This window comes from Crinia signifera, chromosome 1 (genome assembly GCF_055691185.1).
Source record: "Crinia signifera chromosome 1, ASM5569118v1, whole genome shotgun sequence".
In the NCBI taxonomy this organism is placed as follows: Eukaryota; Metazoa; Chordata; class Amphibia; order Anura; family Myobatrachidae; genus Crinia; species Crinia signifera.
This window is the reverse complement of record NC_139217.1, coordinates 460357208-460385200: the sequence shown is the minus strand read 5'-3', so window position 1 is coordinate 460385200 and position 27993 is coordinate 460357208. Positions and strand designations below refer to the sequence as shown.

The following is a 27993-nucleotide window of genomic DNA, read 5'->3' as shown; positions in this document are numbered from 1 at the left end:
TACTAAATTGCTCAGTTACTTCACAAATTGAATCACATATGTAAATAAAAAATAAAAAAAATCTATTATTAGGTATTTAAAAAAAATAATAATTAAAAAAAGTAGACGTCTAATAGGATTTTGGGAACAGTAAACGCTATTTATGGCTACAATGAAAGATTTGTACAAGAATAGCTGTCTAGGGTATGAGTCATTGGGTAAACCGAACAAAGGTTGACATGCATTGAGTCGACAACTGAAAGTCAACATGACTTAAGTCGACACCTAAAATAGGTCGGCATGGATGGAAGGCCGACAATGGCTAGGCTGACATGGGTTTTTCAAATTTTTTTGTCCCGAATGTCAACATGGTCGATACGCTGCGCTCGCCATGCTTCGGGCACGGTGCCTCGCTACGCTTGGCTATTCCCTCCATTCCCTAGTGAATGGTAGGGAATGAAATACCAACTGTTGGCGCATGTCGACTCAAAAAAAAGTGAAAAACCCATGTTAACCTTTTGACTGTTGACCTAATGCTTGTTGACCTTTGGTGTGTCGACCCAACGACCGTATACCGCTGTCCAACACAGCATACCCACCATGGTGTTCCAGACAGAAGCAATGTTGCAAAACTTTCTTGTATTCAAACTCATTTATCTACAGTGCCATCTACAGTTACATACCAGTATTACATCGCACTCATCGTCCTTCACTTCTGGTGGATAAAATGTCATATTACTCCTAAACAAACAGGCACGCTACCCCCGGGAAACCATAGACAGCAACGTGCTAAGCCGACGCGATAGGTCTGTAAATGACGCCATTCACAAATATATCGGCTGTACACACTGCACTATGTTCCATCGATATATATTGGCTGTTCAATTGGTCAGTGTGTAGGCACCTTTACGCACTTCCGCCTGTTCCCATGAAGCCCAGAGAAGGCTGTGCCATGCGGCTGTGATTTGGGAGACAATCACTGGGTGAAGGTGTGAGCTGGAGGACTTAACTAACTGGACCTCCCATAAACATATTGTTTATATATTACATAAATTGAAGCTCTCCAGATGCAAAGAGCATCGAGGGTACTGAAATTAGGGGAGGTGGAGGCGGGTGTATATTTTTAGATTTTATTTTAAGATTTGGGTGGTAATGCCCTCAAACTGTAAAGCAGAAGTTTTATGTAAAAAAACAAACAAACAAACAAACAAACATGGAGTGGAACATAATCAGACACATTACCGGTAAGTGGTTTAGAGGCACATCAACTTGACCCAAGAAGTCATCTCTAGTCTGTAAAAATAAAGATATGACAAGGATTAGAAATTGTGCAACAAAAAACACCTGGCTTAAAGTGTTGCTGTCAGCTTGATGATGTCATAGTAACTGGGCTGGACTAGGAACTTAGACAGTGATGTCACCTAATAAGTCAGCTAGTAGATTCTGCAATAGAGACCTCTTTTCATACCGTATTGTGTGGTACACACTATATATCAAAAACCGTATCACCATTATCCCCACCAGCCGGAAACAAAGCACCGATTTACTGCAACAAGAAACATGACATGTACACCCAAAGGTTTGGTTGCTGATTAACCCTTTAAGTGCTGACGTTGCGGTGAGAGATCCTCAAAAAAATCCACTAAAAATGCCAGCGCTGCCCACAGCCACTGTTCTTGTAGTAAAAATACGGTACTTATGTAGTAACTGGGCTGCCGATTTCTAAATCGGGTCGGATCGGGAGATCGCATCGCATCGCATGCGACCATGCGATTCGATGCGATGCGATGCGATGCGATGACCCGATTTTTCCATAGGAATCAATGTTAAAATGGACTGAGTCCATTTTAACATGGAATTCAATGGGAAAAATGGGTCCTTTTCATACCCCTACTATCCAAGTGGGCATGGAGTTGGATATAAACCTGTGGCGAGCGTAGCGAGCCACCGAGCCCGAAGCGTGGCGAGCGAAGCGAGCCCCGCGAGGGGACGAATACCGTCCCCTCGCGGGGCTCGCTTCGCTCGCCACGCTTCGGGCTCGGTGGCTCGCTACGCTCGCCACAGGTTTATATCCAACTCCATGCCCACTTGGATAGTAGGGGTATGAAAAGGACCCATTTTTCCATAGGAATCATTTTAACATTGATTCCTATGGAAAAATCGGGTCATCGCATCCGATATCGGATGCGATATCGGATGCGATGCGATGCGATATCGCATCGCATCGCATCTGATTGTATGCCTTAACTTAAGGCATACAATCAAAAAATCGGCAGCCCAGTTACTACATAAGTACCAAAAATACAAATACGACCAAGTCAATTAACTGAAGCTTAGATAAATATTGCACCCAAGTGGATATTTTGAGGATCTCTAACGTTGGCACTCAAAGGGTTAAAACCAGGGGCAAATTAAGGTACGGACTAAGCCAGCCACAGAACCTGTACAATTCATAGGCGCACCGGATGACAGTGACATTATGGTGAATTGATCGGTGCCATCACCATGGATATTGGTCCACCCCAAAAAATAGCTGTCAGTAGTGCACTTTAAATGTAAAACAGGACTGACTCGTATATCATGGACCTGGGCTGCTGGTGCCAACATATAATTAGTTTGTAAAACGTACAATACAAAGAAATAGAATTATCGCTGATGCGTGCCACCAGAAAATTCCTTGCTAGATGCCAAGGTATGGGCCCATTTTAGGCTGATATCTCAACCCACAAACACTAAACAATTAAAAGATGCACATAAAAGAGAAAGCATTATATGCAGAGACAATATAAAGTTTCTCTAATAATTCAATATGGCTTTGGGCGATGAAACAGATAACGCAGGTAGAGGGCTGTGGTTGTGGCATGGGAAGAGGGCCTGCTGTTGGGATGCAAGAAGGGGGTCTGATGGTTGGCACGCAAAAAAGGGGCCTGCGGTTGGTGGAATGGAGGAAATGGTGAGTTGTTAATGTTGTTCTGGAGGGAGTAGGTTGTGTGTGTGCAGAAGGGGTCACGTTGGGGTGCAGGAGGGATCACGTTGGGGTGCCGGAGGGAGGCATCTGTGGTGTGGTATTGTTAGTGCGCAAAAGAGGGTCTTGAACAAGGGGAAAATACACATTAAGAGGGCACATGAGGAGCATACTTTGAAAAATGTTTTAGAAGGCAGCTACAACTAACAGTCACTACAACCCCCATACTAAAATGGAAGGGGGTGCCGGCACCCTGTGAAAACGCTTGCTCCAGGTGCTGTAGCTCCACATTACACCTCCTCTCCCACCATAAACTGAATTCTATATTTTTTTTGCTGCACCTACCACCATGCACGACCTCATCGTTCACCAGCGGCTGCAACCCTCCGCTCCTCTGCAATAGCGGCCCCAGAGCTTCGGTGAACGTTGAAGCACAACTGTGCTGATCAAGGCGTTCAGCCCCGTCAAGGCGGGGGTGGGGGGTTTGAACTAAGCAATAGCGAGCTGTATACAGTATTATGTAAATCATTGCCAATTTGTATTCTATTTGTTTGGGTTTTTGTATCGTGTTTTAAGTCGGTGAGTCAGCAAGTGGAGAGAAGCATTTGCAGCGGCATTAGCTGTGTGATATCCCATTATAAGCCAGGGCTACCGCAGGGACCTAGTGACCCTTGACTAAGGGAAGAAAACTAAACAAAACACTTTCTCCTGCCGGCATCAGAGAAAACAGCGCTACATTTGTGCTTATTTATAGAAGTATTATTTGCTAACACCGATGAAAAACTCAGGAAACAAAGAACAGACTATAGGCCAAACCATCATGCAAACAGCAGCGGGCTGAATAATGCGCGCAGATTCCTGGTCATTGTGAGAGTGATAAACAGCCAGCCAATCAGCTCCTACTTGCCATGTCACAGACTGTGTTTGAAAAATGTCAGGCAGGAGCCGATTGGCTGGTTGTTTATCACTCTCCATTTTATCACTTTTGAAGCGGAGTGCATCTGGTAATCACCAATGAATACCATTATTGGCGTACATTAGCAATGTTGGCATCCAGGGACTGCTGATATTTACAGTACATCAGGAATTTGCTAATATCCCCGCTAGCACATGTGATCTCCAGCGTCTCTGCATAATGGCATTGTCACCAACAGAAGATTATCACATAGGAAGAGATAAGAGTTCCTTTGTCCTAAGTATCAACATCTGAGTAACATTTCCAGGGACATTTTGAAGGACGTCTCCGCCTTTAGAGGAAATAAATATACCCTCAGCGTACAGCAAATAGGGAAGACGTCCCCCTCCTTATATGAAGCCATGTAGGAACATACAGTACTGCACAAAGGCAACGGTACAGAGTTCTACGGCTCAGCTCACATACTGTCAACCTATTGTATGTGTTGACATTTCAACCATGTCGACTGAAGCTGTCAACCTTTTTCATGTGTCAACCTATGGCCTGTTGACCAATAGTGATCAACCTATTGACGGTCGAGTTTAATTCTGTTGACCTATGACCCGGACCCGTGTTAAGAGTCCAGCTCAATGGGGGCATTTTATTTTTAACAACCTCTAACTAAATGTGGGGATGTCCTTTATTCCTCTATAGAACACATAACTTGGTGCAACTGCACAGTTTGAAATTTGGCCTACGCTGAAGCCCCACCCCAGCCGGACAGCATTAATATGCTGGTCATAAACAGTTCCCTAGTCATATGCTAGCCTTATACTTGTCCAATTTGGCCACTTTCACCCGACTGCGACAAATTGGGCGGAGAAATCGGGTGAACAGTGACCATATCGCATCTGATCCGATGCTGGGTCACTGTGTAGTGTAAACGGGTAACCTGGCTCGATGCGACCCGGGTCCCGTTCACTACAGTGCAAAAGCCGGCACTGGCTGATACTTTAATCTCCCAGCGCCTCCCCGACCTCACCTCCCGATAAAGTCACCCGCCCGGCATTATGCCGGGTGGGGACTCTAGTGTGAATAAGTTCGCAAGCCGGGTTGTACCCAGGTTGTAGCCAGGTATAAAATATCAGGATCGACCCGGCTTGCAGTCGAGAAATCTGCACTTTTTGAAATTTTTTTGTTAAAATTTTCATCCGACCTGCGGAAATAAAGTGCCCGATTTTCCAACGAATCGGAAAAATTGGCACGGTCGGAAATCATGTGGACCGGCGAATTGTGAAAATGCATGGGCAAAAAAAGTGCTCAAAAGTGGGCAAGAACACTGCATTTGAATACTGTGCGGGCAAATTAGTGCAGTTTTTCTGCTAGCTGGAAAAAAATAACACTTACCGGATTCCAACATCAGTGTAATGACTGTTGGAATCCCGACTGCCGGTCAGTCGTCCGTCACCCGGGAGCGGGGGGCTGCCCAACTGCTAGAAGAGCGCTAAGAATGCCCCTGGAAATGCTAAAAACAGGGGGTCATGGCACCAGACCCCCCTCCTTCGCACGAAGCACTGCCCCCTTCATGCTTGACCTTTCCCCTTTTCGGCATGACCCAACTTTCTACTTTAAATTGTTGGGAGGTATGATAAATCCTATATAAAAACCCCAAACCGCCAAAAGTCATCTACTATGCAACATGCTGAACCTTTGATCCAGCCTTCACATAGCAACAGGAGAACATGGAGACTGTAATGGATACGCTATATTTAAGCACAGTATGCCTGTAGCAAGTCTCAGCAGGGTCAGGAGTCCTTTACTGAAACTCCTCTTATGATTCACCATAGAAGGAACAGTACAGGTTATACCATGAAAAAGAATTAAGTATAATGAATAATGCTGCGTTCACACCGCAAAAACCTGCTTAGACACGGTATTTAAAACAGGTCTTAAAACTGGCCAAAGCAGGCTTAATACCCCTTTCAGAGCGCACATAAACCCGGTCTTAAACTGGCTCTAGACAGGTTTTCTGGTGTGATAGCAGAAGGCATCCTTCCCCCCCCCCCTACCTGGGCAGCACCGCCAGTGGCGTAAGTTCATCCCCGGCTCCTGGACACAAGGTGATTGCTGTGCCCCCCTCCCTCCCCCTCTCCTCCGGGGGCCCTGCCTTACTGCCCGGCCTCCTGTCTAGTGATAGGAGCAGCGGGAGGGCGATCGCTGAATCCTTCCATGATCAGGGGGAGAGCCGGACTGGGCGCACTACATGTGAATGCCCAGCAGGGGGGGGGGGGGGGGTGTTTGAAAATGCTTCCTGGGTGGGTGTGCATATCCAACGACCACACTGCATATTTAATGACCGGGTCCCCACCCACTTATTAAATATTCACTGCACTGCATATGCACAGAGCGGGACCACTATTAGCTGGGTCCTAAATACTGTTTCAGACTGCACAAAAACACAGGTCTGAAACTGGTAGGACGCTGCTTTTTTACCGATTCAAAATACCGTTTTTTGGGGGGAAATGGTAAAATCACTCTGGAGCATTTCAGACTGCACATATTACCGTTTTGAAACGGCAAAAAAATGGCAAAATACCCAGTAGTACGTGCGGTCTGAAAGGGGCATTAATCTCCATATAGTGGATTACCAATCCTGAAGGTAAGAATTCCCCCATGTTGGCATAGCATGTTGCTTCTATCAGACGCACACAACGGTCTTTGGTTTCTTGCCCTAGTAGTTTCCAGAGGATAAAACAATGTATATCATTATAAACACTCTCTGACACCTACACTGCACAGTTATCTGCTGATTACAATGCAGAAGACGATCCGTAGGACAGAAAATTATAGGTTTGGTAAAAAGCATTAAAACAACGCAGTAAACCCAGAGAATCCCGGTTATGGAATGACGTTAATGACGAGAACCAAAATGCACCGGAAAATATTCTTCAAATAATTTTTAACCATCATTTTACTCTTCAACCTTCAACAAGACTCTCCGGCAAGAGGATGTTAATAAATTGCCCCAGATACACGTCATATGAATAGTTCAGTTAGGATGGTAGCGTTCAGTATACCAATGTCGGCATTCCGTCAAAACACCAGCGCCAGAACTATAAAAGGATCAGGATGTTGGCATAGTGATCAGCGAGTATGCAGGGCAGTTTACGGTCAGGCCGGATAAGGGGGGAGGGAGGGGTAGATTTAGGCATGTGGGGGGGGGTTTAAGGCCCCCCTACTCTAGTCCAATTTGGGCAGATTTCACCCGATTCCGACAGATCGGGCTTAGAAATCAGCCCAAATCGGACGTGTTTGGCATTCCGTTGGGTCCGATGTGCGGTCGTCCCATGTTCATTGGACCAGAGTTGGAGGTTAGGGCTGCAAGCAGGTCTCACCTCTGACTTGGACCCCCTCCCGTGCGGTGGGGAACAGGGCCCAAATGATACTTTTGCACATGGGCTCACCACCCCATGTTCTGCCACCAATACTAACTGCTAGTCATCTGAATGTATCCCCTTGAATGTATCCCTAGGTGTTCATGGTTTATTTTACCATCCGGCAGCGTCTCTAAAAGTGGTGCTTCAGCGCAGGCCAAAATTCAAACTGTGGAGTCACACCAACTGCCAATGTATCAGTTTGGAATGGCAGTTGGTGGCAGTTTCCGTACTTCAATTTGAAAATGAAACTGCCACTTTGCATCCCTTAATATTGGGTTATTTAGACCTACAATCAAAAGACTGAATTTATTTTATCAGTGGTACTGGAAGACTCATCATAGGTGAGACTATATTATTAGAGGGGGCAACATCCTGTGTTAGACAAGGGGTTAATGTGAGTTTACAACTGCTGGTGTCATTTACAGACATTGTGCTCTCACAGGGGATGTGAACTGACCTGTTTATTTCCCTGAGACCAGCTATAGGATGTGCCTGCAGCTGGTCCCTGATGTCAAAGTTATTCCTGGCCGGATGCCTTTTGCTCACTGTGCCAGCTGATATGGGAGATGGGTAAGAGACACAAGGAGTACCCTCCCAGATAGTATTGTCTGACCAGCAGTAACACTGCTAAAGGACCCCAAAAACTACAGTGAAGATGCATCGTCACAAGTTCCAGACTTGTACATTTCCTGCACACCTGAGCGCAAGCAGCGGTTCTCGATCTCCAGAGAGGATACTTTGCAGAAACACAGATCTGTTTTGGAGAGGAACCGTGGTGCCATCATTCTTTGTGCATAAGCATCTTGTTTTACAGATAAGCTCAGGGATCATACACAGAGGTGTTGGGATGGTTCCTTGACTAGTGTGGATTAGGCCCACAGCATAGGTTGAGATAAATTAGCAGGGAACCTGGGGCAGTGGATTCTGCCAGTCTCTTCTACTCCCTGCTGCTTTCTCCAACACATCTAAGCGCTTGAGCTCGGCTTTCGTCCTTCACATTCAATCTTGCACCCTGCAGTTTTGGATTGTGCCTCACAGTAATGAAAATCTCTCCCTCTACACCCAGAAGTAAATACATGATCTGGGATTGAGACATTATAACCAGCAATAGTCTGACCTATACTGGTAATGTGGGGGCATAGGGTGCCAGAGAAAAGAGGGCATAGACCAGCAACACACATCATGCTTCATGGAACTGACCCACTAGCACCAGCCATTGGTGCTCTTGCCCAGCCAGCACCACTCACCATGTGCAATACAAGTAGCTGCCCGGCCAGTGTCATCCATCGTGCTCTATACAAGGAGCTGTCCAGCCAGCATCATCCATCGTGCTCCATACATGGAGCTGCCCAGACAGCACCACATGTCATGCTCCCAGGCAGCTGCGTCCATGGTGCTCCATACATGAAGCTGTCCAGCCAGCACCAACCATGGTGTTCCATACAAGGAGTTGCCTAGCCAACATCATCCATTGTGCTCCATTCAAGGAACTGTCCAGCCAACACCACCCATCGTGCTCCATACAAGGAGCTGCCCAGCCAACGTCAACCATCGTGCTCCATACAAGGAGCTGCCCAGCCAACATCATCCATTGTGCTCCATACTAGGACCTGCCCATCCGGCATTATCCATTGTGCTCCATACATAAAGCTGTCCGGCCAGCACCACCCATCGTGCTCCATACAAGGAGCTGTCCAGCTAGCACCACTCATCATGCTCCCGGGCAGCTGCATCCATGAAGCTGTCCAACCAGCACCACTCATTGTTCTCCATACAAGGAGCTGCCCAGCCAGCACCACCCATCGTGCTCCATACAAGGAGCTGCCCAGCCACCATCATCCATTGTGCTCCATACATAAAGCTGTACGGCCAGCACCACCCATCGTGATCTATACATGTAGCTGCCTGGCCAGTGTCATCCATCGTGCTCCATACATGGAGCTGCCCAGACTGCTCCCAGGCAGCTGCATCCATGAAGCTGTCCAACCAGCACCACCCATTGCGCTCCATACAAGGAGCTGCCCAGCCACCATCATCCATTGTGCTCCATACATAAAGCTGTCCGGCCAGCACCACCCATCGTGACCCATACACTGAGTTGCCCAGCCAGCACCACCCTACCTCTTGTCCACTCTGACAAAAAGGTGGGAGTGGGAGACACTTCAAGAGTTGCATTTCTTACTGGTGTAATTACAACCCATTCCCTTCCACAATCCTTTTACTAATGTCAGTCCCACAAGCCCTCCACTGGCTCCGCTTCTCTATGGATAAATCTATTTTTTTTAGTTTTTTTTGGAAAGCCGAAGCCCCATTTTGGCTAAAAAAGGAGCCTGCTTTTGGAGATTGTGCAAATTAGGCAAATCCTGATAAAATGCAGCTCCTGTGGGCTTAAAGGGACTAATTAAATAGCCCTGAGGGAGACTATTATTGTGATCGCGGTTACTAGGATATTGCCCTTACTTCACTAAAAAATACCACTTTTTCTGCCACTTACTATACTACTTCCTCCCACTCATGCCTCCAAGAGATTGCCTGTGGAATTCCCTCCCTCTCCCCTTGGGACACAAATGATAATACAATTAGGACATTTTAATGTAGCTAACAGGTTTAGAAACAGCCCTGCTAGGAGTCATACTGCGTATCCTCCATTAATGTTGGGAAACACACATTTTTAGGAGTGCAGAGGAACCTTACAAATCCTGCCCAGTTATACCCCTTTCACATCGCAAATGAGATTTGGTCATGGGTCCATCGGCATTTGCAAAATGAGCACCCCACAGCAACCCAGGTCACTCACATCAGAAAGGGGGTGGGCAGAGCGGTGCTAGGTCATCAGTAGAGGAGGCATTGCTTGGAGACGACGCGGTCTCCTTCCTATAGTGGGAACGGGACCCGGGTCACTCATCTTCACATTGGCGAGATCCCATGCCTGAGGATTGGACGTCGTCTTCGGATTATAAAAGAAACCTTTACGAGTTTAAAGACCTCCTAACCTACCGTGAGTAGGGGTACGCCTATCATTCCTCACCTCTATATTGTTTAATCAGAAGTTTTCCCTTCATAAACTGTTGGTCCATGCGCTTTCAAATAGTATTCGCCTCTTCCATTTCTCTTTTGCTCACCCCGGGCTACCTGTTCACTTTGGACCCGGGATTTTTCAAAATGCACTTTCATACAGTGACCCAGCAACAACCCAGGATTGACCCAGGTTATTTTTTTCAATGTGAAAGGGGTATTCATGATGCAATTCACCTTAATCAAGTCACCAAGTGACAGCTCTCCCATGGTATGACTCATGACACTGGGCATGTTAAGATTATTTTGGGCAATCTCACGTACTATTAGCACATCATACTGTATGAATAGATGTTCAAGTAAAACAACTCACAGTTACATAATAACATAACTAATCACCAGCCCATCAAAATGATAAAATAAATGTTATATCAGAGCTGCACGCACTCGAATAGAGCAACACTTTAATTGCTCCACTGCGCACCATCTAATGACTGCCGGGGGAAACCCAACAGTTTGTATGCCCCCCCCCCCCACACACATAAATCTGAGGAGCAGCGACAGACTTTTATAAGATAACAGTACAACTGCATTCAGGATCAATTTGGTTTTCTGGACGCCACTCAGTTTAATGGAAGATAAATGCTTTAATTTTCATTGGAGTAACTTCCAAATATAAGTGTACAGCCTGTGGTTCTACGTGTTATCTATATTTGCCTTCATAAACGCTAAATAAACACCAGTGGGTACATGACCAAAGTTGGAGTTTTAGAAGCTGAAAGGAAGTCCTTAATTTTGGAATCATATCACCTTCGTCAACGAACAGTGCAATATTTAATAAACAGTACATGGCTTCTTGGTGTCACTGAGGATTAAATAAATTTATGTGGTACAGAGTCTCCCTTATTTGCAATGCAAAATATTGCAAAAGTCCCAAATTTGTTAGATACAGTATAAATACTGTATAAAATGAGCTACAGGATGTGTATATAAATATCTCATTAGGGTATTGCAAATATTACAAAATACTGTATTCTAAAAACACAAACTTTTTACATATGGGAGACTAAACTCATACTAGGAAATCACTTCAAAAAATCCTTCAATATTTATTTAACATTTTGTGGTTTACCGTATTACTTAATTAAAGAAAATGCCTATGTATCCCGTCTGTCATTTGAGAATAGGATTTTCCTTAGATAGATTCAGAGGTGTTTTAACAGGGACCCCATGTGCAGATTCTGGGTGGATCCTCTCCTCAGTTCCTTAAACTCTGGCATTGTATCAAAGTCTCCGGTAATATGGAGCCAGTCATGTTCCCGAGACGAATTTTACAGCTGCTCATGTATGGTTGCCATTCTGGTGCCAATTTTTGCCGCAATGTAGTGCCCATCGCGGTACCCCAGAAAGGTGAGTATTACAAACATGGGTGCAGTAAGCTTAGTGGTGACCTCTGGGGCTAGGGCCCCCTGTGCACGGCAAACATTGCACCCATTATAGAAATGCCTATTGAGAGATCATTACCGTACTCACTTCCTTCCGATTTTTTTTTTTACCTAAATAGATTGACGGGCCATATTTAAATTAATGTGCGGAACTGTTAAACATAGCTGCAGCCTGTGATTTCCTAGAGTAAGGAAGTGTAAGATTTCAACACCTCAAAACCATACCAATGGGAGACACTTGACATTCTAAAAATGATACGCCAGAGTTATTTTTAATGCGTATTTCTGAGAAAATTTTTTGAAACAAGGCACAACTGTTATACAGTGGCTGCTAATCAAAGAGTAACAACATTGCTGCTTATTTTTGTGTGTGACCTTCAAAAACCATTGCAAGACGGACTACGATTATCCTATTCACTCAAAAAGTGGATGATGCTAGAATGTAAGCTCTCTCATGAGCAGGGCCCTCTCTCCTCACGTCCTCTCTTAGAATATATATATATATACACATATATCTCTGCTGCCTTAATAATTGCTTCAGTGTTCTGTGACCTGATTTTCAGGAGAACCCTGGCCATTCCGGAAAGGTAGGCTAGTGTGCTATTAGACCACCGGCAAAGTTTTGCAGATATTCTAATCATGTCAACATTTTATCAGAGCCAAGCATGTCAACATTACAACCATATTGACATTCCAATGTCGACATGTATACTGGTAAAATACACCAGGCCCCTTACAGTGGTTTGCATACTGCTAGAACAGAATACAGTTTTTATATAGCCGGACGATAATTGTTCAACTCTACATTTTATAATCAGCAATAAATCAGAATGTAAGTTTAGCAAACTCCGTAGAATCCAAATGATTGACAGGCATAATAATAATTACATAATTTAGAAGTTCTCCTTTTAGAAGTTACCGCCTCAATGCATGGCCAAAGTATAGCTAGGAAAACACCTTTTTTTGTTCATGCAACAAGCACATAGGGAAAGATTGTGGAATAAACACGGCATTGTGTCCAGTAGAGCAAAGCTTTATTTGTAATATAATTTGTAGGATTAACCAACAAGTTTCTACAAAAGAGAACAGTCACAAATTCACAAACAGCGCCACCTAATGACCACATTATGTAGTTTCTCCAGCAATACTTTGCCTCTAACTGTTGACAGACTCCAACAAAAGCAAATCATTGCGTACGGGGGCTGCGACCTTCACTTCCATACTATATATACTGTAAGAAGGAATCAGCCACAAGGTCAAGTCGTAGTACAACCGAATGCATATGATGCACAAAAGGGGTCTCACAAAGTACTTACTGAACTTAAACCAAAACTTACCTAGCACAGGGGTTGAATACTTATTTGTATTGTCCTTTTTTCAGTTGTAATTAAAGTAATGAATTAAAAGTTTAAAACCGGTAACAAGCTATGGGGTAAATGTACTAATATGGGAGTTCTATACCCCATAGTGTAATTTGTAATGCAAACTAATCTACTTTGACTTTGTATGGGGTTGAATACTTTTGCATGCCACTGTACAGTCACAGTTTACATCTAACCAAAAATGTCAGTGTCAACAAAACTGCTGGACTATGGCTGTGTTCCAGCATCACTGGCCGCTGTGGTAATCCGGTACAGTAAAATCAATGTACCGGAACGCTATAAATGACTGTTTATACCGGCAAAGACGTAAGAGGTGGCTTTTACCTTACAGTATGAAACTAAAATGTTCCACAACAGGAGCCGCACTGAATCGGAACCTCATTCGTAGAACACGACAATAAAGTGCTATTTTCAGCTGTGCTCAATGAAGGGAGCAATTATTTACTGGTGGGAGTCCGTAAGCATTGCCCGAGTCTAAATCAATGACTGGTAACAAAGATGTTGTTTAGTACATGGTGAAATATAAACACAATTGTGAAATACTGAGTGTCCCCAAATCACCCAAAACATGTTCTCCCTTGTTTACCAAACCGTGGGATTTCAGGAATAAGGAATACAAGTATCTCCATGTACAGTACCTAACAGGGACGTGCAGTCAGGGGAGGCAGTGCCTCCCCTGTCATAATGATGTGAATAATAAACAGAACATATTTATATATCTTCTTTTATTATTTTCATCATTTCTACCTCTCCCCCTGCCTCCTACCATCTTACACTGCAGCATGTGAGGGTGGGAGGCAATGGGAGAGGGTGCCTCCCACTGTTAACATTAAAACACCGGGCAGCAGGGGGCAGGTAGGGGAGGGCAGGGGGCAGCAATGGGCTGTAAAAGCCCATTGAAAATGAATGGGGAAGCGGCACTTATACTGGTGCTGCAATGACAGGGGCACCAGTATGAATGCACGCCCCCAGATGTGATTGGGTCAGCGGATCCAGTGATGGATCCGCTGTCCAATCACACACATGCAGGGCCCACCTGAATAGGATGCAGCAGCGCGACAGCGTGGAGTCCGACGCCGCTGGGAGATAGCCGCTGTCACCGCCGAGGAGAGGTGAGTCCGCTGGGGGGTGCATGTACGCCCTGCTGCCTGTGCCCGGCCGCTGCATATACCATATAGCATGGTATGCGGGCGGGAGGTGTGTCCCGTCCCTGTGGTCCCGTGCGGGGAGATCAGTGCCTCCCCAGGCAATGACCTCACCGCACGTCACTGGTACCTAAACATGCTACAGTCATGCCCAGTGGCGGCTCCAAAGTGATGCTGGTAGCACAGTTACAAATTCAAATAGGGGAGCCACACCCACTGTCGGTAAGTCAGTCTAGAATGGCAGTTGGTGGCAGTGGGTGTGGCTTTCCTATTTGAATTTGGAACTGTGCTGCAGCAAATTGCCTGGGAGGTGGAAGGCACACAAATTGTAGCCATAGCAACTCATTTCTGCAATGTTTTTAGGTCTAACCTGTGTAGACCGTCAATAGTAGACACCAAAAGGTCGACATGCACAAGATCGACGATGACAAAATATGGACATAAACAAAGTCAACATTGACAAAGGGTCGATACAAAAAATACAAAAGGATGATGTGGAAAAGGTTGACGCATGAAAAAGGTCGACATGCGTTTTCAGGGCTTTACAAAGTCAATGTCGATACCTGAGCATGCGGATCGCCACACTGTGCTTGGCATGCTTCCATTCAGAGACCACGTGGATGTTACAGTGTGAAAAAGTAAAAAAAAAATGTAATCAATCGTGAAAAACTAAAGAGGCGCTTCATCTGACTGGGTCATGGGGGAAGGGAACCCCACCCGTCTCTGCTTCAGGGAGACAGGCAGGGGGTGCGGGGACCGACGGGAAGCTCTGTCCGAAGGGGATACTCAAGCGATCTTACCGCCAGAACCCCGCTGAATGAGGCCGGCTCCATCTGTATGGTGTTAGCCTATTGAATGCCTAGCTAGACACTGCAGACCTTGCCTTGGGCTACCAGATTACAGGACATATTGCACACACTTGTGCCCTTGCCCATGTCCCTGGAACCTGTCACGGGTATTAGACCACCCAGCAGGTCACATGTCCAGAAAATCCAGCAGGTGCACAGGGAAAGTTCACCAATGGTTCCGGATGATTGATTGTTGACCACTATTGGTCAACAATCAATATGTCAACACATAAAAAGGTTGCCGTGGTCTAGATGGACTGGCGAAAGGTTGACACAAGCAAAAGGTTGACAAGTCAATGGTTGAAACAAGTTGCTACGCCATGATCGAAGTGGGCATAGAGCGAGAAGCAAAGGGACATGATCAATAATACGGTGTATGTCAACAGATGTTTACAGACAACAAAGATCATGAAATCTCATGTTGACCTTTTCCAGTGTCGATATTTTGCTTTTTTCAATTTCGACCTATTGCCTGTTGACCAATAGTGATCGACCTATTGTCTGTTGACCAATAGTGATTGACCTAGACACTGCTGATTTAATAATCTACCCCGTTCACAAATTAACATTTTCCAGAGCACAACGACGATGCAGACGTTTTGCCATTCAACTCCGAAACTAAGTAACCAATTCCAATATTTTTATGCAAATCTACGGACCAAGACCTTTAATTTGGTATATGATGCCTCTTACAAAACTCGACCCTCTGCTATTTATATACTGTATATAGATGCAGACTGAAAAATACACTTGGGTTCCGGCACCACTGAAACCACTTTGGTAAGGAATAGCTCTCCGGAAACACTTATCGCATTTAAATGATGCACCTACTGCAGTGTTTAGCAATGATGCGGCTGCGATTCCCTGTACAGTTCTCAGTATATTAGGAACATCTCAAATAATCTCTCAGACACAAAGAGAACATCTAGAGATTTCTTCCAGAGACACAAACACAGACGTGACAGACTCGGCAGCGAACAGCACATACTGTCCTGAGTCATTATGTCTGTGCACATGCTCAGTGGACTTGTGTAATGATCCTGTTGCTCAACAGGGAAGAGTGTGAAACTGAGCTGCACAGAAAGGCCCATTGCACTCGGACCGCCGACACAGCTGCTGACATAACTCAACAAACCGGTTGCTTTATAACATATACACTGTAGGGACACCTTTATAGCTGATTGGCTGGTTGATTATCACTCTACAACATCACTGTTTGAAGCTTGATACATTTGACCCTACTGTATGTGAGAATAAGCATTCTGGGTAGATCCAGCAGCTGACAATGGCAAAGTGCAACATTTTTTTAAAGCCTCAATGCTACTGGCTGTTTAATTTGGTTTTCCATGTCAGTTATATACCGGATGGTCAGCCATCTCCTGAAAATGGTTCCGTCAAGCCAGGACAAGCCCACTGTCTGTCGATCTGTCTGTCTGTCTAAGCCCACCGCCTGTCTGTCTAATTCGCAAGGTGGGATTTTAGTATAGTGGGATGGTGTTCAACTGTTCGCTGGCTACTGCTAATTTGCACAGCAGTGACAGGTCTGAATTAGGCCCAATATGTAATTGTGTGCACGTTTGTGTAAATAATGGTGTTTTTGTAATGTGATGTATCGATGTACTGTGGGATGGGACAGTTGGGGGTTAGGTTGTGGGAGGGTAGGGTTGGGATTAAGCTATGTGAGGGAAGGAGGTTAGGATTAGGCTGTGGGGGAGGGAGGCTGGGGGTTAGGCCGTGGGAGGGGGGGGGTTAGGCTGTGGGATAGGGATAGGCTATGGGGACAGGGGCTACAGTGTAGGAGGGGAAGTTAGGGTTAGACTGCAAGAGGGGGTGGTTAGGGCTAGGCAGTGGGAGGGGAGGGCTAGGCTGTAGAAGGGGAAGGTTAGGGTTAGGCTGCAGGAGGGGGTGGTTAGGGTTAGGCAGCAGGAGGGGAGGGTTAGGCTGTAGTAAGGGTAGTAAGGGCTGGGCAGCAGGAGGGGTGGTTAGGGTTAGGCTGTAAGAGGGGTAGTAAGGGCTGGGCAGCGGGAGGGGGTGGTTAGGGTTAGGCAGCAGGAGGGGAGGGTTAGGCTGTAGTAAGGGCTGGGCAGCAGGAGGGGAGGGTTAGGCTGTAAGAGGGGTAGTAAGGGCTGGGCAGCGGGAGGTGGTGGTTAGGGTTAGGCAGCAGGAGGGGAGGGTTAGGCTGTAGTAAGGGCTGGGCAGCAGGAGGGGAGGGTTAGGCTGTAAGAGGGGTAGTAAGAGCTGGGCAGCGGGAGGTGGTGGTTAGGGTTAGGCAGCAGGAGGGGAGGGTTAGGCTGTAGTAAGGGCTGGGCAGCAGGAGGGGAGGGTTAGGCTGTAAGAGGGGTAGTAAGGGCTGGGCAGCAGGAGGGGGTGGTTAGGGTTAGGCAGCGGGAGGGGAGGGTTAGGCTGTAGTAAGGGTAGTAAGGGCTGGGCAGCAGGAGGGGGTGGTTAGGGTTAGGCAGCGGGAGTGGAGGGTTAGGCTGTAGTAAGGGTAGTAAGGGCTGGGCAGCGGGAGGGGGTGGTTAGGGTTAGGCAGCGGGAGGGGAGGGTTATGCTGTAAGAGGGGTAGTAAGGGCTGGGCAGCGGGATGGGGTGGTTAGGGTTAGGCAGCAGGAGGGGAGGGTTAGGCGGTAGTAAGGGCTGGGCAGCAGGAGGGGAGGGTTAGGCTGTAAGAGGGGTAGTAAGGACTGGGCAGCAGGAGGGGGTGGTTAGGGTTAGGCAGCGGGAGGGGAGGGTTAGGCTGTAGTAAGGGTAGTAAGGGCTGGGCAGCGGGAGGGGGGGTTAGGCTGTAAGAGGGGTAGTAAGAGCTGGGCAGCGGGAGGTGGTGGTTAGGGTTAGGCAGCAGGAGGGGAGGGTTAGGCTGTAGTAAGGGCTGGGCAGCAGGAGGGGAGGGTTAGGCTGTAAGAGGGGTAGTAAGGGCTGGGCAGCAGGAGGGGGTGGTTAGGGTTAGGCAGCGGGAGGGGAGGGTTAGGCTGTAGTAAGGGTAGTAAGGGCTGGGCAGCGGGAGGGGGTGGTTAGGGTTAGGCAGCGGGAGGGGATGGTTAGGCTGTAAGAGGGGTAGTAAGGGCTGGGCAGCAGTAGGGGGTGGTTAGGGTTAGGCAGCGGGAGTGGAGGGTTAGGCTGTAGTAAGGGTAGTAAGGGCTGGGCAGCGGGAGGGGGTGGTTAGGGTTAGGCAGCGGGAGGGGAGGGTTATGCTGTAAGAGGGGTAGTAAGGGCTGGGCAGCGGGATGGGGTGGTTAGGGTTAGGCAGCAGGAGGGGAGGGTTAGGCGGTAGTAAGGGCTGGGCAGCGGGAGGGGGTGGTTAGGGTTAGGCAGCGGGAGGGGAGGGTTAGGCTGTAAGAGGGGTAGTAAGGGCTGGGCAGCGGGAGGGGGTGGTTAGGGTTAGGCAGCAGGAGGGGAGGGTTAGTAGTAAGGGTAGTAAGGGCTGGGCAGCGGGAGGGGGTGGTTAGGGTTAGGCAGCGGGAGGGGAGGGTTAGGCTGTAAGAGGGGTAGTAAGGGCTGGGCAGCGGGAGGGGGTGGTTAGGGTTAGGCAGCAGGAGGGGAGGGTTAGTAGTAAGGGTAGTAAGGGCTGGGCAGCGGGAGGGGGTGGTTAGGGTTAGGCAGCAGGAGGGGAGGGTTAGGCTGTAGTAAGGGTAGTAAGGGCCGGGCAGCGGGAGGGGGTGGTTAGGGTTAGGCAGCGGGAGGGGAGGGTTAGGCTGTAAGAGGGGTAGTAAGGGCTGGGCAGCGGGATGGGGTGGTTAGGGTTAGGCAGCGGGAGGGGAGGGTTAGGCTGTAGCAGTCCAAGGTTATGGTTAGGCTGCAGGAAGGGGAGGTTTGAGACATACTGTAGGAAGGGTAGGTTAGGGCTATGCAGGGATGTACGGGAAATGCCTTGGAAGGGGAGGTTAGGGTTAGGCTGCAGGAGGGGAGGTTAGGGCTATGTGGGGAGGTAGTGTAATGCTGAGGGAGGGGAGGTTAGGCTGTAGGAGGGGAGGTTAGGGCTATGTGGAGAGGTAGGGTAATTCTGAGGGAGGGGAGGTTAGGGTTAGGCTGCAGGAGGGGAGGTTAAGGCTATGTAGGGAGGTAGGGTAATGCCGAGGGAGGGGAGGTTAGGGTTAGGCTGTAGGAGGGGAGGTTAGGGCTATGTGGAGAGGTAGGGTAATGCGGAGGGAGGGGAAGGTTAGGGTTAGGCTGCAGGAGGGGAGGTTAGGGTTAGGCTGCAGGAGGGGAGGTTATGGTTAGGCTGCAGGAGGAGAGGTTAGGGTTATGTGGGGAGGTAGGGTAATGCTGAGGGAGGGGAGGTTAGGGTTAGGCTGCAGGAGGGGAGGTTAGGGCTATGTGGAGAGGTAGGGTAATGCTGAGGGAGGGGAGGTTAGGGCTAGGCTGTGGGATGGGGGGGGGGGTTAGGTTTAGTACACTGTTGTCTGTATTGCAATAGTAGGTACCCTGTGTGCCAGGATGTCGATACTAAACCTCTCCCATATATACAAAATCTCTCTCACGCTCTCTACATATATATTTGTGTGCATGTATACAGTATATTTGTTTATGCGTGTGTGTGTATACTGTAGATTACTTACTGTATATCTGAGCTACATGCATATTTGCTTGTGTAAGTGTATAATAATAATGGTAATGGGGTGTAGTTTTATTTCCGCAAATAGAGTAAATTCTCCATTATACACAGACAGACCCACAACCCCTATGACAAACCCATTTTGCACGCTACAAAGAAAAACAACAAGATCGGCCCCGGCTCCTGCCCCTCAGGGTGACATGTACATCACCGCTCCTGCCCCCATGTTTACTGCACACAGCCAGAATCCCTTCTACCCCGTGACCGGCTACACAAAGGACACACAACACAGAGCACATCACTGACACAGAGGGCGTGCTGCGGACACACAGGGAAATGTGCACTCACGCTGAGCTCCGGGGGCCACCTCCCTGATCCCGAGGATCGCTGTGATACTTCAAGTCTTCGCTGTAACAATGAGACAAAGCCAGTTGTGCATGTTCCGCATCGCCGACGCGAGCACCAAGTTACAATGAACGCTCCCCCCCTCCTTTTCCCTGTTGTTTCCTCAGCTGCTCAATGTGCCAGATAACTTCCCATCCATACTACTGTGACTGTGCAAGTTACTTCTCCCTCACCTCAGCCTTTACCTACACTCCATCCTCCTCATCCTATGAGGCGGTTACCATGGTAACTGCTGCTCCATTCCTGTATCCCTGGCACGATGCACCGTATAGCGTTACACGGGGAGCATCCATACCATAATCTGTGCATTGTGCTTAATGTGATCCGACTGCCTTCCCATAGCACATATTTGCATAGAACACATCAGGGAAGAATATTAATATTATTACTATTATTATAAGACAACCCCCCCCCCCCAGTCTTGCAGCTGCTGTGCCTTTCCCATTGTGTCTTTCTGTATTAACAATAGTTGCAATAACGGATGTAACCAGCTCTGTACTGTGTTCTTCGCACGCACGGTTAATGCAAAGCACGACGTAGGATTTGCAGGGGCTGCAACTGAAAATAGACAGAGGGAAAACAATAACAGAGGTGGGAGAGGGGCTGCGACAATAAATAAATCATTGTTTTCTTTGATGGTTTCCAGAGCGCTGAATTTCTGTATAGAACGTCCTCGCTGTAGCGAGGTCCATTTGGAGTCTTCTACTTGCTTTCAAAACGCTGCATGATCTAGGAAACCTCCATCGTTTGTTGTTGGGAAAGCACAACAAGGAGAGGAGGGTCTGAGGGACCGAGCAGACATTGTTATATAATTACACCACATTATATATTGACTACTTGATGGCTTTGTAACCCTTTGAGTTCCATCGTTGCTGTGAGAGAAAATAACTGCTAAAAAAAACCCCGCCAGGGTCAAAGTACAAATCACTTTTGTTATTGCCCGGAAAATTCCCTGCAGTTTGGCTAAACATTGCACCAAATACAGAAAAGTAGCGGTGCTGGCATTTTTAGCGTATTTAGTTAAATTCACACTCTGGGAGAATTCTGAAAGGGGCGTCTAGTTGGACAAATTGCAGCACTGTGGAAGAAAGGAACGGGGGGGGGGGGCGGCACCAGTGTGCAAGAGGCATGGGGCATGCCCACCAAAGTTTGCCAGTGTGTCCAAGAGGCACAAAGCATGTACCCGTGTGTGAGGCACAGAGTGTACACTACTGTGTGTGAGGCACAGAGTGTACACTACTGTGTGTGAGAGGCACATGAGAGGTGCCACTGTGTCAGAGGCACAGAGTGAGTGCCAGTGTGAGGGAGAAGCACAGAGGCTACATATTAGCCTACAGGTGGCACAGACTATTAATATTTGATATACTATTACAGTCATTGCTAATTACGATGATTAAACTAAGGCGCAGATTTAACAAAGAGTGATAATGTTGTGATTACAGCCAATCAGCTCCTCGAACTGTGTTTGAAAAATAACACAGGAACACCATTTATCATTCGGAACGACTGCTTGCAAGAATTTTACTTATTGTTAAATTTGTGCCCAAGACTGCTGTGGAAATGCCAGTTTGTAGTATGTAGTTCTTGATAATAAAGCAGACGTACGTGGCATAGGACCGGTGATCAATGTCATTGTGGTGCTAATGGACAAGCTTCTTTAACTGTGTGATTCCCAGCCATGTAATGACCGACTGCAGGTCACGTGACCACAGAATAACACTATTCCTATAATAGTCAGTGGTCTACAGCAATGAGAGTAGGACCACTGCAATGGATTCAAGTGGTAAGGAGCATGGAAAGGACATGGAGGTGGGCAACAGAGTGGTACCAGCACAACAGGTGGGCAGGAGATGGGTACAAGGAGGAGAGCTGGGTAGCAGAGCAGTTCCGGGAGGGCAGATGGGCAGCAGAGCAGTAGCAGGAGGACAGGTGGGCAGCAGAGAAATGCCAGGACGACAGGTTGGTAGCAGAGCGGTACCAGGGCAGGTGGGCAGCAGGGGATTTAAGGTGGACAGATGGGCAGTAGGAGGGTACAAGGATGACAGGTGGGAAGCATGGGGGTACAAGGACATGTGGGCAGCAAAGTGGTACAACGAGGATGGGTGGGCAGCAGACAGGTGCAAGGAGGACATGTGGGAAGCAAAGTGGTACAATGAGGACAGGTGGGCAGCAGACAGGTGCAAGGAGGACATGTGGGAAGCAAAGGGGTACATTGAGGACAGATGGGCAGTAGAGCGGTACAAGGAGAACAGGTGGGCAGTAGAGCGGTACAAGGAGGACAGGTGAGCAGTAGAGCGGTACAAGGAGGACAGGTGAGCAGTAGAGCTGTACAAGGAGGACAGGTGAGCAGTAGAGCTGTACAAGGAGGACAGGTGGGCAGTAGAGCGGTACAAGGAGGACAGGTGGGCAGTAGAGCGGTACAAGGAGGACAGGTGGGCAGTAGAGCGGTACAAGGAGGACAGGTGGGCAGTAGAGCGGTACAAGGAGGACAGGTGGGCAGTAGAGCCGTACAAGGAGGACAGGTGTGCAGTAGAGCGGTACAAGGAGAACAGGTGGGCAGTAGAGCCGTACAAGGAGGACAGGTGTGCAGTAGAGCGGTACAAGGTGAACAGGTGGGCAGTAGAGCGGTACAAGGAGGACAGGTGGGCAGTAGAGCGGTATAAGGAGGACAGGTGGGCAGTAAGAGTGGTACAAGGAGGACAGGTGGGCAGTAGAGCGGTACAAGGAGAACAGGTGGGCAGTAGAGCCGTACAAGGAGGACAGGTGTGCAGTAGAGCGGTACAAGGTGAACAGGTGGGCAGTAGAGCGGTACAAGGAGGACAGGTGGGCAGTAGAGCGGTATAAGGAGGACAGGTGGGCAGTAAGAGTGGTACAAGGAGGACAGGTGGATAGCAGAGGGGTACAAGGAGGACAGTTGGATAGCAGAGGGGTATAGTAAGAGCATCTGCAGAATGTGGGGGTACAAGCCAGACAGTCCCAGAGAGCTTGAAGTATTATGCTGAGGAAATACTTCTCTCCTCCAATAGGAAAGCTTCCACACTCCCCCATACACAGCGCAGCCAGGCAGAAATGTGCAGACAGGCCATTTCACACCTTTATGTTTTATGCAGCTGTTACAGACAAGCTTTTAGGTTTAATTGTAGGGAAAACAAATCTTTACACTCAGCGGTTCATAGCCAAGACTTTGAATTCCAGCTAGGCAAAGCTCCTATCCCAGAGGCCTACTACTGTGCAAAGTGCTTGAGAAATTGGGGGTTTAATGTTAACATGAGCATTACTGTATATAAAGAACAGAATTGCAGTGTTGCTGCTCTGTGCGCAAAATTGTGTGTATGGGCGCTGCAGCCCCGGTCCCCCTCTGGCGACTGCGGGAGCAGCCCTTCACTCACACCCCGTCTCCTGAGGGAAAGGGTGGCTGCGGCAGTCGAATGGTGGCGATCAATCTATAGGTGTGTACACAGTTTCAGTCGCACACAGATATACAGATTGCATCAACCAGCACAGTCTCTGTGCACCCTACTTCTTCTGCACTGAAATTTTTGAGGACGGGTTATTTAATAAGGAGGATGATCGTGTTGCATTAACAAAAATGCACTCTATTGTATGGTGGTCTTAAAACTGCACTCTACGTTTGGCAGTCTCAAAAAATGTATGGTAATCTCGCAAATAGACTGTGTACTGTATGGCGGTCTCAAAAATATAGTCTGCATGGCGGCCTCACAACTGCATTCTCTATTACATGTCATCCACCTGTGCAAGTCGCACTTACAGGAATGGATTCCGAGATGGACACAGAATCGCCCGAAGATTGACATCGTCTAGAATTCCTACAGAAAAGGGCAGTGGGCCCAATTCAGTCATGATCGCAGGACAAATTTGTGCTCAAAACGGGCAAAAACACAAATCTAACTCTCTCTGCACCAGTTACATCTTCCCCACCTGCAGTGCATCATGGTTTTGCCCATTTGGAGAACATTTGTCCTGCGATCGGGTCTGAATAAGGCCTAGTATACATGTTGATACCATGCTCGATGAGCTGCGACTGAACCGTGTGGTTCCACAAATGAAGAGCCATGGGTAGTTTCTCAATGATCTATGTAGAATGACCCTACAGGTTGATATGGTTCCATCTGCCACGAGAAATAAAGATGGTGCTGAAATGAATCACGTAAAAACCTTCTTTAGGGCCTCTCTTCATAAACCGGAAAAAACGTTCTCTGAAGGCAAAGCTGTGGCCTCTTTCATAAGTCTGAGACAAAGTTGTGTGTGGGTGACATGCCATCTGGTATCATCATCTGGATTGTGCAAAACACTTCAATTACGCATGAATTTTAATGAAATAGCTGACTGGCCTAGTGTGCCCGAACCCGCATGAATAAACTCATGAGCGTTTCAAATAGGAATATTACAAGAAAGCTACGGATGCAGCCACCCTTTGATTATTCAACGGGTACGCCATAGCTTTCTGTCCAAATGGGGACGTGTGAGCGTCTCACATGTACGCGCATCCCGTTATCGACAAGAGGCAAGCCGAGACAGAAAGCGATGGCGTGCTCGCGGGATGAAGGAACGTGGCTCCGTCTGCACAGAAGCAGCCAACGGTTTCATTGACAAATTAACTTCTACTAAAAGCAATAAATATGCAAAATATTCTATGACTCGGTATCCATCGGCTTCTCCGGAAATAAACGTCCTGGATGTCGGAGCACTCTCTGAATGCTCAACATGAATAAAACCAAACTCGTCATCTTTACTTCATCCAGAGTCTCCACCCCAACCCTCCAAAATATCTCCCATGACTGTGGACAACATCATCATCTCCCCTGACTCTGCTCAACTCTTGACTTAACTCTCCTCCCCACATATCCAATCTCTCTCTCATGAGCTCAGTCCTTTCCCAGAGTGCGAATAAACTTATTATCCACTTGCCGGTCATTTCATGGCACAACTACTGCAACATTCTCCTCAATGGCCTCCCACATTCCCAGCTTTCTCCCTTCCATTCTGCTCTCAGCACCGCCTCTAGACAGATCTTCCTCTCCTACTGCTCCACTTCTGCCAAGCCTCTTCAAGAAAATCTGCACTGGCTCCAATTCTTCTAGAGTCCTCGTATCCTCACCCTCACATACAAGGCCCTCTCTAAGTACACTGCTCTTAGATCTCCAGCCTCATTTAATGTCATACTCCCTCACTCCTTCTTTGGTAGGCCAATGATCGTCGCCTCTCCTCCACCCTGGTCACTGCATTCTATGCATGTATCCAAGACGGGTGCAGGGTGAGCCTATGCAGTAAGGTGACTGGCAGTTGGGGGCATGGGTTTGTTACAAGATACAGTCACTAACCCCCAATTGCCAGCTACTGTAACAGGAGGGAAATTGGCCAATGAATAAGACACTGGAATCCAATGGAAAGAGATCCCAAGGACCTATCTCTAAAACTGTTGATATAGTAAGCTAATGCTATCTTCAGATAGCTTAGCTACAAGGGTCAAGCCTGAGAGCTTTTTGGTCAGAAATGGAGAGACAGCAGCAAATATCAGAAATCTCTCTGCGATCCCTTATTGCCTTGATATTATATTGTGGGGACATTTAACATTTGTGAGGACCCCCGAATACATATTTTATGACATTAGGAATTTCCTAATTTGGTTGTATTCGCAAAATATACAATAAATCGATCCCATGTCTGTAAGTGCATGCTCCTATCCAGCTGTGCTGGATAACCATGACTGTACCATATTAGTAAGGGGCGCTCCATCTGTACTGGATGATATCTGACTGCACCATGTCAGTAAGGGAGCTCCAGCTGTACTGGATAACCTCTGACTGATCAATGTTAGTTAGGGCACTCCAGCTGTACTGGATGACATCTGACTGCACCATGTTAGTAAGGGAACTCCAGCTGTACTGGATGACATCTGACTGCACCATGTTAGTAAGGGAACTCCAGCTGTACTGGATGACATCTGACTGCACCATGTTAGTAAGGGCACTCCTGCTGTACTGGATGACCTCTGACTGTACCATGTTAGCAAGAGTGCTCCAGCTGTACTGGATGACATCTGACTGCACCATGTCAGTACAGGCACTCCAGCTGTACTGGATGACATCTGACTGCACCATGTTAGTAAGGGCACTCCTGCTATACTGGATGACCTCTGACTGTACCATGTTAGCAAGAGTGCTCCAGCTGTACTGGATGACATCGGACTGCACCATGTTAGTAAGAGCACTCCAGCTGTACTGGATGACCTCTGACTGTACCATGTCAGTACAGGCACTCCAGCTGTACTGGATGACCTCTGACTGCACTTTTCCCTGACTCATAGTGACTCACGGGCATAATCGTGCTTAAGTAACTGACATCATAAATAAGCATGATTAGAACACAAAAAGCTACATACAATTCAGCAGAACAAAAGCAATAGGCAATAACCAATTCTTGGGACTGAAACACAATGTAACTGATCTGTATCATGACCTAAACAAAGTAAGATCACAGCATGTCTCCTCCAGCAGTTACTGTAGCATGCCGGATCATTATTTCTACTTTCTTTGTTCCGTGATGTGTAGCGACACAAGGAAGAGAACATTAAAATAAAGCAGAAAGCAGCACGATTTCTAGGCAGGGGAGGACACGGAAACCCAGACGTAAACTATTATAAAAATGTATTTATTTTTAACATATCTGTCATATTGTACACGCCAAACATGTCACTGACGCACTAACTGGCCTGTGGTCATGATAACCACACCAAACACATGTACGTGGTATTTTCCATCAGCACCATTCAGTCACATCCATCGCATATTATTCAATCTTGTATAGGACATACACGACAAAGCTGGCTCCCAAACACAGGAATTTCTAACGGCTGTTAAAGTTACCATAAATGCTTGAAGTCACAATGTCGGCAGGCTCTGAATGTTGACACGTTGAGATTGATCACTAGGAATGGCACCAAAATCAACACGGGGCCTTAGAATCTGATCAGTCGCATTGGAGGTTCTTGGCTATAGGTGGAAGGCTTTTAGTTTGAGAGCGCGTTTATCTCCCACATGTAGTGATAGGTCCCGATGTGTGCTGTGCGATCAGCCAATGATCAGTAGCTAGCAACACATGGTACATATGCACTATACATGAAGTAATGGGTGCTAAACCTTCTAATGGACAAAGTACCACAGGTGCAAAATCACAAACTCAAAAGTAAATGGAAAGCATGGCAAGGCTCAGCCAATTCTGCAATGCCCAAACCCCCCCCACAACAAGCATTACAGGCGGATACCGGTCATAGTCAATAACACAAGCATAAAACAACGTGGTATCCAAATCACCTTCTATCAGGACTACCCACCCATTCTGGTGATGATACAGCCAACTACCAATCAATCCCACCCTCCTGCATAAAACCTGACAATCTCTCAACCTAACCTGTCTAAGCTCACTTCTTCGCCTTCTGTGTCACCCCAGTCTGTCTAACCCTCCCCTTTAGAATGTAAGCTCTCACGAGCAGGGCCCTCTCTCCTTATGTGCCTTTCTTAGAATATATAAACCTCTGCCACCCTGATAATTGCTTCAGTGTCCTGTCCCCTGGTGCACCTATCCATATTAACCATGTACTTGTCCGAAACTGTCTTGTACTGTAATTTGTTATGTGTTTTTGATTATAACTATGCTCTGTAAAGCGCTGCGGAATCTGTGTGCGCTATATAAGAAACTGTTAATAAATAAATAATAAATAAACGAAGGGAGCACATCTCAAGTAAGCAATTGCACCCGGACTGGTGACCTACCGTTCTTGCCAGCCACAAGAATTCCAACACAAGGCCACTATGAATACTCTAATTGGAGGGAGGATGGGAAGCCTGGACACAGAGGTTTTGGCCTACCTCTCTGGCCCCTTAAATGAATCTCAGGATCAATAA

At 47.2% G+C, this 27993-nt stretch overlaps 1 protein-coding gene across 15 annotated transcripts in view; it reads right to left on the bottom strand.

Annotated features, from left to right (window-relative positions):
• NEDD4L (NEDD4 like E3 ubiquitin protein ligase) overlaps nt 1-27993 on the bottom strand; it is a 314038-nt gene that overhangs the window by 69094 nt on the left and 216951 nt on the right. For 14 of the 15 annotated variants that reach the window (XM_083155253.1, XM_083155254.1, XM_083155255.1 and 11 more), the window contains one exon: nt 1222-1272. In XM_083155253.1, coding sequence (XP_083011379.1) covers nt 1222-1272 — 51 coding nt within the window. Of the gene's footprint in view, nt 1-1221; nt 1273-20011; nt 20235-27993 lie in introns of those variants that run through there. The other variant, XM_083155259.1, reaches the window with a different exon arrangement.